Source organism: Globicephala melas, chromosome 1 (assembly GCF_963455315.2).
Source record: "Globicephala melas chromosome 1, mGloMel1.2, whole genome shotgun sequence".
Taxonomy (NCBI): domain Eukaryota; kingdom Metazoa; phylum Chordata; class Mammalia; order Artiodactyla; family Delphinidae; genus Globicephala; species Globicephala melas.
Window position 1 is genome coordinate 61,016,813 of NC_083314.1, and position 17,202 is coordinate 61,034,014.

Genomic DNA, 17,202 nt, shown 5'->3' on the forward strand with positions numbered 1-17,202 from the left:
AAGTAACTTTGTTTCATGTGTTTCTGTTTAAAGACACTTTATTTGATATATATTGTTGATTCATTAACATTGAACTTATGGTCAACAGCACTATAACTCATGCCTAAATGAAGCTTGTCTAACATATTTTCTCCATAAAGCACATCCCAGGCTTCCTGTACTTAGGAATACCAGATGGTACTTCAGCACAATACCTGAGGACCACTTCAACATTGAAATCACTAACAAAAAGCACAAAAACACAAAACCTATGACACTAAATGTATCACAAAAAGGATACAATACAGTATGCTTACAGTATTTGATTTGAAACAAGAAGTCTGAGTGTCACTTTGTTTGATCTCACCTGGGAATGTGAGTGTTGATGTATGTGCTGGGCAACTCAAATTTTTTGCCACTCTGTACATGTATATGGCCATAAATGACGAGGAAAACACTGGAAGTATTGATTTGGGGGTTAAAAATAAACTTAATGAGTAGGTGAATTTGCAAATATGGAATCTGTAAGTAATGAGGATCAACTCTATATTCAATATTACATATCTTGACCATGGTAACTGCATTATAGCTATATAGGATAATGTTATTGTTCTTAGTAGACAGATGTCAAAGTATTCATGAATGAAGTGCATAATGCTTCCAACTTACTCTAAAATACTTTTTTAAACAATCTATTTGTGGATGTTCATTGTACTATTCTTTCAACTTTTTCATCAGTTTTAAAATCTTAAAATAAATTTAGGAAAAGATATTTCAACTTTATTTTTGGTTTGGTTTTAAGTGAGTATTTACTGTATAACACTGACAAATTCATAACCGAAGTACGACACCAAATCAGAACACAGATCTGGTATAAGTATTAGCAGCTACTTACCTTGACCGCCTTAAGTATTTAAGTCACCTCATTTTATCTAAGACCTAGGGTCATGAACAAAATAAGGATTTGCTGAGTACCATACAGTACTGTACTGTAAGTCTTATTAATACACATTTAATTAAGGTCAAATTAAAAAAAAGGGGAGAGAATTTGCACCTACATCAACCAAAGCTAATGGAGAATAAAAACTGTTAAATGTTTTAAAAATTTTCATTCCTCTCTCCAAGTATAAGACACTGAGACCTGGTCAATTAAGGTACAAGAAATAACACAGAGAATAATTAATGTAAAGCCTTTAAACAAGATAGAATCATAGCCTTTAATGCTGTCAAATATCTCAGCATGGTTTACCAAGTATCTAAGTATATATGTCACTACATACAATGTAAGTAGTTTCTTAGTCTCATAGGCCTTTGACTTTGCTTTAGTCACATTCAGCAGACATTATTCTTAACAATTTGATTTATCTCCATTCAACAGGTTTATGTATAGCTCCAGAAACAAAAGGAGAAACCTCATTCAATACATTAACATGTGTACTGGCATATCACATATCACTCAAAAATTGAAAGAAATTTCTTTATTAAAGTAATCAGAGTAACCATTAAAGTAATTAGTAAAAAATTGAAGTCTTTTCCCTCTGAACAAATCTCTTGATTTCAGATGTCCCTCTCCAAACTTACTCCTTTTTCTCTAGTATTCCCCATCTTAATAACATCAATATCCACCCACACAGTTGATCAAGTCAAAAACTAAGGAAACATCCTTCATTTCTCTTTCCCTCATCCACTATATAAAATCCATCAGCAAATCCATGTCCAAGATACATTTCAAATTACTTCTCACCACCTTTAATGCCATTATCTCTGCCTCAACCATCATCCGTTCTCAACTACAATCTCAGAGATTTTCATCTCAGTCTCTGGATTACATCAATGGCCTCCTATCTCCCAGCTTCTGATCTTACTCAAACACTACTCTCCAAAAAGCAACCACAGCTAACTTTTAAAAAGACAAATCATGTCATTTCCATGTTTAAAATACTCTAGTGATCAGCTATTTCAATTACACTAAAAAGTAAACTCCTTAATCTAGCCTATCAAACCTACTACCTGACCCCTGCATAATCATGTTAACTTCATTTTGTACTGCTTCTTTCCCTAATTTATTAATAGATAATTGTTGGAAGAACTATAGTACTCATCTATATACAGTTAGTAATTTCACCAAAGGTCGGAATTTGTTTTTAATTGTTGAAATGGAATCAATACAGCCAATACAGATATGCACGCTACTGGAGATAAATAGCAGTAAAGTCGATTAAAAAAAAAAGATGTGCAGCTGCAAACAGTTACAATTTTTGAAAGCTAGATTTATTTTCTTATTTGTGCTTTCCTTGGATTAATGCGTTATAATACTTTTTCAGAAAACATCTAAGAATAATGGCCTACAGAGGTGGAAGATGGCAGAGTAACTTAATCTAAAATGAACAAAACATATTGTTAACTACAATTAGTAATAAATATGAAAGTGAACTAGCTGTAATGTCTATCACTTTGCTGATCATCAGGTTACTCTGACTAATCTAGCTGGCCAAGCAGGTATCTCTTCCCTCCTGCATCACGTTATATACAACACTTTCAAAACTTCATGCTTGGTCCAGGAGTATCTAGATAGAAGATGCTAGCTCTTCAATCTCTTAGTAAAAATCACCCCTCCTCCAACCCATGCCTACCCTTGTCTAAGGCATTGAATACAGAAACTTCTTGCCTTTCTTTTACTAATATTTATTGGGCACCTACTACATGACAGGAAATTTACTAAGTGTTGAGGAAACAAAAAGGAAAAAGAAATGGTCATTGTCCCAAAGAAGTTATAGTCTAATGGTGAGCAACATGCAAACAAACATAATAATTGAGTTATCCATAAAATACGAGAACACAGAGGAAGGAATGCCTGCATCTGCCTTGGTAAACTAGAGATATATCACAGATAAGAGCTGAGGCTTGAAGGATGAAATTAAACTTGCCAACTAAGTAGGAGGTGCATGGGACAGCAGAACATCCCACAAAGAGAGAAAAGCAGAAGAAAAGCATAGAAGAAACAAACAACATTTTATGCTCTAAGAACTAAAGGTAGCTGAATGAAGCCAAATCAAGAAAAAGTCTGCATATACTCAGGATTTCTTTTACAGAAGATGCTGCAAGGCTACCTGAGGGCTATCTTCCTTCTGTTTCATCTATACCTTGAGGAGGAGGCCCTTTGGGGGTCCCAGAATATTGTGCGAAGTCTCTTATAGGAATCCATACCTGACTAGGATCCTGAGCTTTGTTTCTATTTACCTTGACCTTCAAGGCCACCAAAACTAAAGTTTAGATATGCCAAGACTGACAAATATCTTCAGGGCAAAAGTGGCTATCATGCTCACTTCTCTGGATTCCCTTTTTCCCTTCCATTTTGGACTGATAATTCCTTACTATCAAGACAGTTATTTACTTTTAGGATAATTTTTAAAGTTTTTAATCAAGCATTTTTGAGTTGATTTCAGTGGGAGGATTGGTCCAAATAAACTAGCCTGTAATTTTTGAAAAAAGAAGCTTCTCTTTTTTATGTATTTGAGATCTATGATATATATAACTAAGACATGATGCCATTAATAAGGAACAATTAAATCTATTTTTAAAAAGTATCAAAACTTTTATATGCAATAAATTAATCTTTCCATGAACTCACAGGATTTAAAAAGAGAGTAAAACTATAGGAACAGATAATATCTGACTCAAGATCAAAAAACTTTATTTTCCTATGTAGTGAATCATCAGTGTTTTAAAACAAAAAATATTCCTATATGACAGCAAATTTGGATCTATTAAAACCACTATGTGAAAACTATAAAGTCTTCTTATACTCAAAATCTTTTAAAGTATTATCTGATTAATCATTTCTCAAACTGAAAAAGAAGAGTAATCACTTTTCAAATATACATATTCTACTGGGAACCATACATCAAAGTGATTATCATTTTTTTAAAATAAGCAAATAAAGGAAAAATAAGATCTTTTAAAAATTATTCCAATGGGGATATTCACAAAATAACTGAAGGCAGGGACTTGGAGAGATATTTGTACAGCTCTGCTTATAGCAGCATTATTCACAATAGCCAAAAGGTGGAAATAACCCAAGTGTTCACTGACAGATGAAAGGCTGAACAAAACGTGATACATACATACAATGGAATATTTGTCAACCTTAAAAAGAAAGGAAATACTGACACAGGCTACACATGGATGAACCTTAAGGACCTTATTCTAAGTAAAATAAGCCAGTCACAAAGGACAAATACTGTATAAAAACACTTATATGAGGTACCTGGAGTAGACAAATTCATAGAGACAGGAAGTAGAACAGTGGTTGTCAGGGGCTGGGGGAGGGAGGAATGAAGGGTTATTGCCTAATGGGTATTGAGTTTCAGTTTTGCAAGATGAGAAGAGTTTTGCAGCTGGATGATGGTGATGGTATCACAACAATATGAATGTACTTAATGTCAGTGCACTGAACTCTTAAAAATGGTTAATATGCTTAATTTTATGTAATGTGTATTTTACAACAATTTTTATAAGAAAGAGTAAAGCTCTGGGACTTCCCTGGTGGTCCAGTGGTTAAGAATCTGCCTTCCATTGCAGAGAACATGGGTTTGATCCCTGGTTGGGGAACTAAGATCCCACATGCTGCAGGACAACTAAGCCTGCATGCCGCAACTACTGAGCCCATGCACTCTAGAGCCTGTGCACCACAACTAGAGAGCCCATGCGCCACAGCTACTGAGCCCACGTGCTCTGGAGCCAGTACACAACTAGAGAGAAGCCTGCGCACCGCAATTAGAGAAGCGCATGCACCACAACGAAGAGCCCACACGCCACAACGAAAGATCCCGTGTGCCGCAACTAAGACCTGATGCAGCCAAATAAATAAATATATTTTTTAAAAAAGAGTAAAGCTCTGCATCTTTTCAAAACAAAAAAATTATTCCATTGGTATCTAGACGAGTGATTTAAATACTGTAAACATTAAAATTCTGATAGTGATGATCAAAAAGCATTCCACATATACATTATTCCAGGAAAGTTCTCTGACTAATTGCAGAGCTAAGACAAGCAGGATTCTGAAACATCAAGTTTCCCTCTGCTAAGTCAGGACAATTAAGTAAAGCTATCTCTGAAATAAAACTATGACCTGTCCTTTAATCAAGGATAGCCTCCATACAAACCTTTTTTTAGGCTGAAGAACCACAAACATTTATTAAAATATCTTAACTATTTAAATGTAGAAAAACAAAAAATACATGAACAATTTATTCTGTAAGATTGCTAATATTAAATATGACTTCAGTCTGCCAATCTACAGTATTCTCATTCATATAAAAGTATTTGTATACTTACTCTTATAAAGTCAGAAGAAGGGCCAATAAAAATCAGAACATAATGCAAATTAAAATTTAATATGATATCCCAGTTTACTGAATTGGATGTTATGAAGCATTTCATTAGAACCTAGCCACTGTTTGTAAACTGATAAAATTCAGTTTCTTAAACTGCTTGGCTGAAGATTAGATTCTGTGAGCATAAAAGAAAAAAAATCACATTTTTCCCCCAAAAGAATGGCTTATTGAGATAATGTCACTTTTGGCAATTTTATCCACATGCATAAAATGAAGCATATTTAAATTTTCTAGAGTCAAAAGGCTGAATGAAATCTAATGTTTTCTTAAAGAAACTAAGGAACTTGCATGTGATAACTTCCAAATTATATAACTTTAGAAAAATAGGGATATTCTTTACAAATGCCCACTCCGTGATTATTCACTATTTCTTGATTTCTAGCTTCTTGATTTTTGTTTTTCTCATTAAGTTGTAGATTTTTAAAACCACTTTACCTTTCTGCTGTAAGGATTACTAATTACTAACTTGGTGTCATCTGAGCCAGATAAAATATATTCTCCAGTCTCATTCCAACAGATCGTATTAACCTAAAAAGAAAGCAAAACAGAAATTTAAGCAGACTGAAAGTAAAATGAGTATGCCATCTTCACTTAGCTGATGGTTTAAAATTTATATCACTAATGACGTTATGTCTATGGTAAATAGTATTTACCAGTTTACTTAGTGAAAATGCATACTGAGTGCCATTTGGCAAGAACAATGTTCTATAAATTCACAATGAAATATGAGTCTTTCTTAAGTTTTATTTAAATTTATTTTAATTAGTCCATTTTATATCCAGAGACATAAAACCAAGTCATCTAAAAAGGAATTAGAAAAACTTACTACAGAGCTACAGTAACCAAGGCTGTGTGGTACTGTCATGATCACAGACATATCAATCAATGGAATGGAATTGAGCCCAGAAATAACCCATACATTTATGGTCAGGTAATTCTTGACTAGGGGTCCAAGACCATTCAATGGAGAAACAATAATCTTTTCAACAATTGATGCTAGGACACCTGGATATACACAAGCAAAAGGAATTTGGATCCCTACTTCACATCACATACAAAAATTAACTGAAAATAATCAAAGATTTAAATGTAAGAGCCAAATGGGACCTAATGAAACTTCAAACCTTTTGCACAGCAAAGGAAACCATAAACAAGACCAAAAGACAACCCTCAGAATGGGAGAAAATATTTGCAAGTGAAGCAACTGACAAAGGATTAATCTCCAAAATTTACAAGCAGCTCATGCACCTCAATAACAAAAAAACAAACAACCCAATCCAAAAATGGGCAGAAGATCTAAACAGACATTTCTCCAAAGAAGATATACAGATTGCCAACAAACACATGAAAGAATGCTCAACATCATTAATCATTAGAGGAATGTAAATCAAAACTACAATGAGATATCACCTCACACCAGTCAGAATGGCCATCACCAAAAAATCTAGAAACAATAAATGCTGGAGAGGGTGTGGAGAAAAGGGAACACTCTTGCACTGCTGGTGGGAATGTGAATTGGTACAGCCACTATGGAGAACAGTATGGAGGTTCCTTAAAAAACTACAAATAGAACTACCATATGACCCAGCAATCCCACTACTGGGCATATACCCTGAGAAAACCATAATTCAAAAAGAGTCATGTACCAAAATGTTCTTTGCAGCTCTATTTACAATAGCCAGGAGATGGAGACAACCTAAGTGTCCATCATCGGATGAATGGATAAAGAAGATGTGGCACATATATAAGATGGAATATTACTCAGCCATAAAATGAAACGAAATTGAGCTATTTGCAATGAGGTGGATGGACCTAGAGTCTGTCATACAGAGTGAAGTAAATCAGAAAGAGAAAGACAAATACCATATGCTAACACATATATATGGAATTTAAGGGGAAAAAATGTCATGAAGAACCTAGGGGTAAGACAGGAATAAAGACACAGACCTACTAGAGAATGGACTTGAGGATATGGGGAGGGGGAAAGGTAAGCTGTGACAAAGTGAGCGAGTGGCATGGACATATATACACTATCAAATGTAAAATAGATAGCTAGTGGGAAGCAGCCGCATAGCACAGGGAGATCAGCTCGGTGCATTGTGACCACCTAGAGGGGTGGGATAGGGAGGGTGGGAGGGAGGGAGACGCAAGAGGGAAGAGATATGGGAACATACGTATATGTATAACTGGTTCACTTTGTTATAAAGCAGAAACTAACACACCATTGTAAAGCAATTATACTCCAATAAAGATGTAAAAAAAATAAAAAATAAAAAAATAAATGTAAGAGCCAAAACTTTAAAGCTCTTAGAAGGAAACATAGGTCTCAATCTTCATGAAAACTAAAACCACAATGAATTACCACTTCACATCGTTAAGATGGCTATAATAATTTAAGAAAAAGAAAACACAAAATATAAGAAGAATTAGAATGTCAAGAAACTGGAACCTTGATACATTTCTGGTAGGAATGCAACATAGTACAGCTATTTGGAAAGCAGTTTGGCAGTACGGTCAAAAACTGAAACAGAGTTACGCTAAGAGCCAGCAATTCCACAACAAAATGTATACCCAAGAGAACTGAAAACATGTCACAGAAAAACTTCTACACTCAAGTGCATAGCTGCATTATTCATAACAGACAAAAAGGGAAGCATTTCAAATGTTCACCAAATAATGAATAAACAAAATGTGACTAACCCATTTGCTCATAACAAAATATCCATACAATGAAGTATTATTCAGCCATAAAAAGAAATAATGATACATGCTGCCACATGGATGAACCTTAAAAAAGTACGCTAAGTGAAAGCCAGTCTGAAAGGCCACATATTATATGGTTCATTTACATAAAAAGTACAGAATAAGCTTATCTACAGAGACAGAAAGCAGATTATAGCGACTGCCAAGAGCTTGGTGGAGGGGGAATAGGAGTGACTGATAATTGGTATGGACTTTCTCTTTTGGATGGTGAAAATATACTGGAATTAGATAGCAGTGACAGCTATACAACTTTATGAATATAGTAAAAAGGCACTGCACTGAACACTTAGAAGAGATGAATTTTATGGAATGTGGACTATATCTAAATTTAAAAAAAAAGAAGGAATTACTGACTTCCACTTTCAATCAAGGTGGAGTAACTAGGACCAGATTTACTATCACATCTGAAACAACCAAAAACAGCAGAATATACATTCTTTTTAAGTACACATGAAATATTTACCAATATAGAAGATATTTACTATGGGGCATAAAACAAATCTCAATATATTTAAAAGACTTCAAGTCCCATAAAATGTTTTCTGTCCAAAATGGAATTAAATTAGAAATCATTAACACAAAGAAATATTTGAAAACTATAAAGTTGCACATGGTCAAAAAAGAAATCACAAAATAAATTACAAAGTATTTTTAACTGAATGACAATAAAAGCACAACATATCTCAATTTTGGGGTTGTAGCGAACATAGTGCTTAGAAGGAAATCTACAGCACAAAAACACCTATATTAGAAGGATAAAGGTCCCATAACAATGACTTCCACTTCCACTCAAAAAGGTGTAACAAGAAGGCCAATGAAATCAAAAGTCAAAAGAAGATTGGAAATAATGAATATAAGAGCAGAAATCAATGAAAAAGAAAACAGGAAAACACAGAAAATTGACAAAACCAGAAACTGGTGCATTGAAAAGACAAAGTTAATGAACCTCTACTCAGACTAATCAAGAAAAAGAAGGGGTGGGGGAACTTATTACCAATATCAGGAATGAGAGCAGTGACATCATTACACATTCTACAAATATTTAAACATATAAAAGAACACTGTGGACAACTTTATCAAAAAAATTCAACAACTTGGGGAGTTAAGAAAATCCCTGAAACACACATACTAAACAAAATTTACTCAAGACATTGTCCATTTTTATTAACAAACTGCAGTTAGAATTTTCAACAAAGAAAACTCCAGGCCCAGACTGCTTTGCTGGTGAATTTTGCCAAGTATTTTAAAAAAATAAAAGATGAAAATTCTGTACCAAGTATTTTAGAAAACTAAAAAGAACAGTATATTTACCAACTCATTGATACAAGAAAACTATGGACCAATATCCTTAATGTACACACAAAAACTCTAAAATTTTAGAAAATTGAATAAAACAATATATGAAAATAGATAATACATCATGACTCAAGGAAAATGCAAGAATGGTTTGACACTCAAATATTAATCAATGTAACCCATGATATTAACAAACTAAAAAAGAAAATCATATGATCACTGCAATAAATGCAGTGACATCTGAAAAAAGAACAGACATTTGAAAAAAATCCAACAACGATTCATAAAAAGAGCTCTCAGCAAAGTAGAATGGAACTTTTTCAACCGGACAATGCACATCCGTTAAAAAACCATCATACTTAATAATGAAAGACTGGATGCTTTCCCTCTAAGATCAGAACAAGACAGGGATGTCTGCTCTCACCACTTCTGTTCAACACTGTCTAGGGTACTAGACAGCACAGTAAGACAAGAAAAAGAAATAAAAGGAAACCGGACAGGAAAAGAAGTAAACCTATCTTTATTCTCAGATGCCATGATTGTTTATATAGAATATCCTACAGAATCTTAAAAAAAGGGGGCTGGAACTATTAAGCTTAGGAAGTTTGAGGGATACAGATGAATATCATATTCCCTTGGTATCCAATAGGATGGGTTCCAGGACCCCCTGACAAATGCCAAAGTCTGTAGATGCTCAAGTACCTTATATAAAATGGAGAAATACAGTCGACTCTCGGTATCCACGGATGCAGAACCTGTGGATATGGAGGGATGACTGTATGTAAAAATAAATAGCACAAGGAATTAAAACCACATATTGCTATTGCTAAATATCTATTAGAATGTCTAAAATTAAAAAGAATGACTAAAAAAAAAAAGAATGACTGTATCAGGTCTGAAGGAAGAAAGAGAACAGTATAATAGTAGCAAACTTCAACACCCCACTTTAAACAATGGATAAATCATACCGACAGAAAATCAGTAAGGAAACATTAGACTTGTATTAAACTTTAGATCAAATGAATCTAACAGATACATATAGAACATTCCATCCAACAAGAGAACATTCTTCTCAAGTGAACACAGAACATTCTCCAGGATAAATCATGTTAGACCACAAAACAAGTATTAGCAAACATTAAAAGAATGAAATCCTACCAAGTATCTTTCCTGCCCACAGTGGTATGAAAATAGAAATTGACAGGAGGAAAACTGAAAATTTCACAAACATGTGGAAATTAAATAACACACTCCTGGACAACCAGAGCATCAAAGAAAAAAAATCAAAAAATATCTTCAGACAAGTGAAAATGGAAACAAGACACATGGGATGCAGCAAAAGCAGTTCTCAGTGGGAAGTTTATAGCAATCAATGTCTACATTAAGAAAAAAAGAAAGATCTCAAATAAACCATCTAAATTTACACATTGAGGAACTAGAAAAGAAAAACAAAGCCCAAAGTTGGCAGAAAGAAGATGATAAAGATCAGAGCAGAAATGAATAAAATAGAGAACAGGAAAATAACAGAAAAGATTAAAAAAATTAAAAGCTGGTTTTTTGAAAAGATTAACAAAATTGACAAACATTTCGAAGGACTTAACAGGATTATAAAATTATAAATAAAAGAGAAGACATTACAACTGATACCACAGAAACATAAAGAGTCATAAAAGACTACTATGAACAATTATACACCAACAAATTAGACAACCTGGAATAAATTCCTAGGAACATATAACTGACTAAGACTGAATCATGAAAAAAGAAAATCTGAACAGAACAATAAAGAGTAAAAACATTAAATAGAAAACCTCCCAACAGTAAAAACAACAAAAAAGCCTAGGACCAGATAGCTTCTCAGGCTTTAAATGTTTACCAAATGTTTCAAGAAGAATTAAACTCATTTTCTGAGGTAAGCATTACCCTCACACCAAGGCCAAATAAGGATACTACAGGAAAAGAAAACTACAAGCCAACATTTCTGATGAATATAGAGGCAAAAATTATCAAGAAAATACTAGCAAATCAAATTCAAAATCACATTAAAAGTATCATACACCAGGACTTCCCTGGCGGTCTAGAGGTTAAGACTCTGCCCTTCCAATGCAGGAGGTGCAGCTTCAATCCCTAGTTAGGGAACTAATATCCCACATGCCACGCAGCGCAGACAAAAAATTTTTTTAAAAAAATTTTTTTTTACACTATCATTGACCCATACACCATAATCAACTGGGATTTACCACTGAAATGCAAGCATGGTTCAATATAAAGAAATCAATAATTTTAATACACCTCATTAATGGAAAGATAAAAATCATGATTGTCTCAATAGATGCACAAAAAGCATTTAACTAAATTCAACATCTTTCATGATAAAAATGCTCAACAAACTAGGAATAGAAGGATTACACCTCAACATAAAAAAGGCCATATATAACAAGTCCACAGCTAACACCATACTCAAGGGTGAAACATTGAAAAAAGCTTTTCCTCTAAGATCAGGAGCAAGACAAGGATGTCCACTGTCATCACTTGTATTCAACATACTACTGGAAGTCCCAGCCAGAATAATTAGACAGGAAAAAGAAATAAAAGGTAACTAAATTGGAAATGAAGATATAAAACTATCTTCGTTTGCAGATGACCTCATCGTATATATATTGATAGAAAATCCTGAAGACTTCACCAAAAATTTATTAGCACTAACAAATGATTTCAGTAGTTTCAAGATATATCATCAACAAACAAAAATCAGTTGCATTTCTGTATACTAACAATGAACTATCTGAAAATGAAATAAAGAAAACAAGCCCATTTACAACAGTATCAAAAACAATAAAATACTCAGGAATAAAGTTAACCAGAGAGATGAAAGATCTATACACTGAAATCTATATGACAAAGATGAGAAACACTGAAAAAACAAACAGAAAGACACATTCATGTATGAAAAAAGTTAATATTATACTATACTACTCAAAAGCCATCTACAGATTTACAGCAATCCCTATCAAAATTCCAAAAGCATTTTTCACAGAAATAGAAGTCCTGAAGTTTGTATGGAACAACTCCCTCTTGCGAGAGTACCGTAATCACAACTGACTGCTGGGCAATCATCGACAGAAAGACACTGAAAATCATCAAAAGATACCCAACACCCAAAGAAAAAGGAGAACCCCCGATGAGATGGTAGGAGGGGCGCAATCACAATAAAGTCAAATCCCATAACTGCTGGGTGGGTGATTCACAAACAAAAGAACAAGTATACCTCAGAAGTCCACCCACTGGAGTGAAGGTTCTGAGCCCCACATCAGGCTTCCCAAATTGGGGGTCTGGCAATGGGAGGAGGAATTCCCAGAGAATCAGACTTTAAAAGCTAGCGGGATTTGATTGCAGGACTTCGACAGAACTGGGTAAAACAGAGATTCCACTCTTGGAGGGCACAGACAAAATAGTGTGCGCATCAGTACCCGGGGGAAGGAGAAGTGACCCCATAGGAGACTGAACCAGACCTACCTGCTAGTGTTGGAGGACCTATGCATAGGAAGCGGGTGGCTGTGGCTTACAACAGGGACAAGGACACTGGCAGCAGAAATTCTGGGAAGTACTCCCTGGCATGAGCCTTCCCGGAATCCACAATTAGCCCCACCAAAGAGCTGGGTAGGCTCAAGTGCTGGGTCGCCTCAGGCCAAACAACCGACAGGGAGGGAACAGAGCCCCACCTATCAGCAGAAAAGTGGATTAAAGTTTTACTGAGCTTTGCCCACCAGAGCTACACCAAGCTCTTCCAACCACAAGGCCCTCCCAGCAGGAAGCTTGCACAAGCCTCTTCGATATCCTGATCCACCAGAGGGCAGAGAGCAAGAGCAAGAAGAACTACAATTCTGCAGCCTGTGGAATAAAAACCACATTCACAGTAAGATAGAAAAAATGAAAAGTGACAGGACTATGTACCACATAAAGGAACAAGATAAAACCCCAGAAAAACAACTAAATGAAGTAGAGATAGGCAACCTTTTAGAAAAAGAATTCAGAATAATGATAGTAAAAATGATCCAGGACCTCAGAAAAATAATGGAGGCAAATATCGAGAAGATGCAAGAAATGTTTAACAAAGACCTAGAAGAATTAAAGAAGAACACCTAGAAGAATTAAAGAACAAACAAACAGAGCTGAACAATACAATAACTGAAATGAAAAATGTACTAGAAGGAATCAATAGTAGAATAACTGAGGCAGAAGAACGGATAAGTGACCTGGAAGATAGAATGGTAGAATTTACTGCCACAAAAGAGAATAAAGAAAACAGAATAAAAAGAAATGAAAACAGACTAAGAGACCCTGGGACAACATTAAACACACCAACATTCGCAACATAGCGGTCCCAGAAAGAGAAGAGAGAGAGAGAGAAAGGACCCGAGAAAATATTTCAAGAGGTTATAGTCGAAAACTTCCCTAACATTAGAAAGGAAATATCCAGCCAAGTCCAGGAAGTGCAGAGTCCCAGGCAAGATAAACCCAAGCAGAAACACGTCAAGACACACACTAATCAAACTGACAAAAATTTAAGAAAAAAAATTATTAAAAGCAACAAGGGAAAAATGACAACATACAACTCCCATAAGATTTACAGCTGATTTCTCAGCAGAAACACCACAAGCCAGAAGGGACTGGCAAGATATATTTAAAGTGATGAAAAGGAAGAACCTAAAACCAAGATTACTCTACCCAGCAAGGATCTCATTCAGATTCGAAAGAGAAATCAAAAGCTTTACAAACAAGCAAAACCTCAAAGAATTCAGCACCACCAAAGCATCTCTACAACAAATGCTAAAAGAAATTCTCTAAGTGGGAAACACAAGAGAAGAAAAGGACCTACAAAAACAAACCCAAAACAATTAAGAAAATGGTAACAGGAACATACATATGTATAATTACCTTAAATGTGAATGGATTAAATGCTCCAACCAAAAGACAGGCTCACTGAATGGATAAAAACACAAGGCCCATATATATACTGTGTACAAGAGACCCACTTCATACCTAGGGATACACACAGACTGAAAGTAAGAGGATGGAAAAAGATATTCCATCCAAATGGAAATCAAAAGAAAGCTGGAGTAGCAATACTCATAAAAGAAAAAATAGACTTTAAAATAAAGACTACTAAAAGAGACAAGGAAGGACACTACATAATGATCAAGGGATCAATCCAAGAAGAAGATATAACAATTGTAAATATTTATGTACCCAACATAGGAGCACCTCAATATGTAAGTCAAATGCTAACAGCTATAAAAGGGGAAATTGACAGTAACACAATAATAGTAGGGGACTTCAACACTCCACTTTCCTATTGGACACGTAATCCAAAATGACAATAAATAAGGAAACACAAGCTTTAAATGACACATTAGACCAGAGAGACTTAATTGATATTTATAGGACATTCCATCCAAAAAAAGCAGATTACACTTTCTTTGCAAGTGCACGTGGAACATTCTCCAGTATAGATCACATCTTGGGTTACAAATCAAGTCTCGGTAAATTTAAGAAAACTGAAATCATCTTTTCAAACCACAACACTATGAGATTAGAAATAAATTACAGGGAAAATAACGTAAGAAACACAATCATATGGAGGCTAAACAATATGTTACTAAATAACCAAGAGATCACTGAAGAAATCAAAGAGGAAAATAAAAAATACCTAGAGACAAATGACAACAAAAACACAATGATCCAAAACCTATGGGATGCACCAAACCCAGTTCTAAGAGGGAAATTTATAACAATACAACCCTACCTCAAGAAACAAGAAAAATCTCAAAGAAACAATCTAACCTTACACTTAAAAGAACCAGAGAAAGAAGAACAAAGAAAACCCAAAGTTAGTAGAAGGAAAGAAATCATAAAGATCGGAGCAGAAATAAATGAAATAGAAACAAAGTAAACAATAGCAAGGATCAATAAACCTAAAACCTGGTGCTTTGAGAAGATAAACAAAATTGATAAACTTTTAGACAGACTCAAATCAATAAAATTAGAAATGAAAAAGTAGAAGTTACAACAGACACCACAGAAATACAAAGCATCATAAGAGACTACTATAAGCAATCTATGTCAATAAAATGGACAACCTGGAAGAAACAGATGAATTCTTAGAAAGGTATAACCTTCTAAGACTGAACGAGGAAGAAATAGAAAGTATGAACTGATCAATCACAAGCACTGAAACTGAAACTGTGATGAAAAATCTTCAAACATGCAGAAGTCCAGAACCAGACCCTTTCACAGGTGAATTCTCTCAAACATTCAGAGAAGAGTTAACACTCATCCTTCTCAACTCTTCCCAAAAAACTGCAGAAGAAGGAACACTCCCAAACTCATTCTACGAGGCCACCATCACCCTGATACCAAAACAAGACAAAGATACTACAAAAAAAATTACAGACTAATATCACTGATGAACACAGATGCAAGAATGCTCAACAAAATACTAGGAAACAGAATCAAACAACACACTGAAAGGATCATACATCATGATCAAGTGGAATTTATCCCAGGGATGCAAGGATTCTTTGATATATGCAAATCAAACAATGTGATACACCATATTAACAAACTGAAGAATAAAAACCATATGATCATCTCAATAGATGCAGAAAAAGATTTTGACAAAATTCAACACCCATTTATGATAAAAACTCTCCATAAAGTGGGCATAGAGGGAACCTACCTCAACATAATAAAGGCCATATATGACAAACCCACAGCCAACGTGGTGAAAGATTGAAAGCATTCTCAATGGTGAAAGATTGAAAGCATTTCCTCTAAGATCAGGAAGAAAACAAGGATGTTCACTCTCGCCAGTATTATTCAACATAGTTTTGAACGTCCTAGCCATGGCAGTAAGAGAAGAAAAAGAAATAAAAGGAATGCAAATTGTAAAAGAAGTAGTAAGACTGTCACTGTTTGCAGATGAGATGATACTATATATAGATAATCCTAAATATGCCACCAGAAAACTACTAGAGCTAATCAATGAATTTAGTAAAGTTTCAGGATACAAAATTAATGCACAGAAGTCTCTTGCATTCCTAGACACTAGTGACGAAAAATATGAAAGAGAAATTAAGGAAACACTCCCATTCACCACTGCCACAAAAAGAATAAAATACCTAGGAATAAACATACCTAAGGAGGTAAAAGTCCTGTACTCAGAAAACTATCAGATACTGATGAAAGAAATCAGAGATGACACAAACAGATGGAGAGATATACCATGTTCTTGGATTGGAAGAATCAATATTGTGAAAATGACTATATTACTCAAAGCAATCTACAGATTCAATGCAATCCCTATCAAATTACCAATGGCACTTTTACAAACTAGAACAAAAAAATCTTAAAAGTTGTATGGAGACACAAAAGACCCTGAATAGCCAAAGCAATCTTGAGGAAAAAAGAACTGTAGGAATCATACTCCCTCACCTCATACTATACTACAAAGCTACAGTAATCAAGACAATAGGGCACTGGAACAAAAACAGAAATATAGATCAATGGAACAGGACAGAAAGCCCAGACATAAACCTACACACCTCTGGTCAACTGATCTATGACAAAGGAGGCAAGGATATACAATGGAGAAAAGACAGTCTCTTCAATGAGTGGTGCTGGGAAAACTGGACAGCTATATGGAAAAGAATGAAATTAGAACACTTCCTAACACCATACACAAAAATAAACTCAAAATGGATTAAAG

At 34.7% G+C, this 17,202-nt stretch overlaps 1 protein-coding gene across 5 annotated transcripts in view; it reads right to left on the reverse strand.

Annotated features, from left to right (window-relative positions):
• The window catches only part of DCAF6 (DDB1 and CUL4 associated factor 6), a 173,967-nt gene that overhangs the window by 121,996 nt on the left and 34,769 nt on the right, over positions 1–17,202 (reverse strand). For all 5 annotated transcript variants that reach the window (XM_030875551.3, XM_030875554.3, XM_030875555.3 and 2 more), the window contains one exon: positions 5,811–5,903. In XM_030875551.3, coding sequence (XP_030731411.1) covers positions 5,811–5,903 — 93 coding nt within the window. The remainder of the gene's footprint in view (positions 1–5,810; positions 5,904–17,202) is intronic.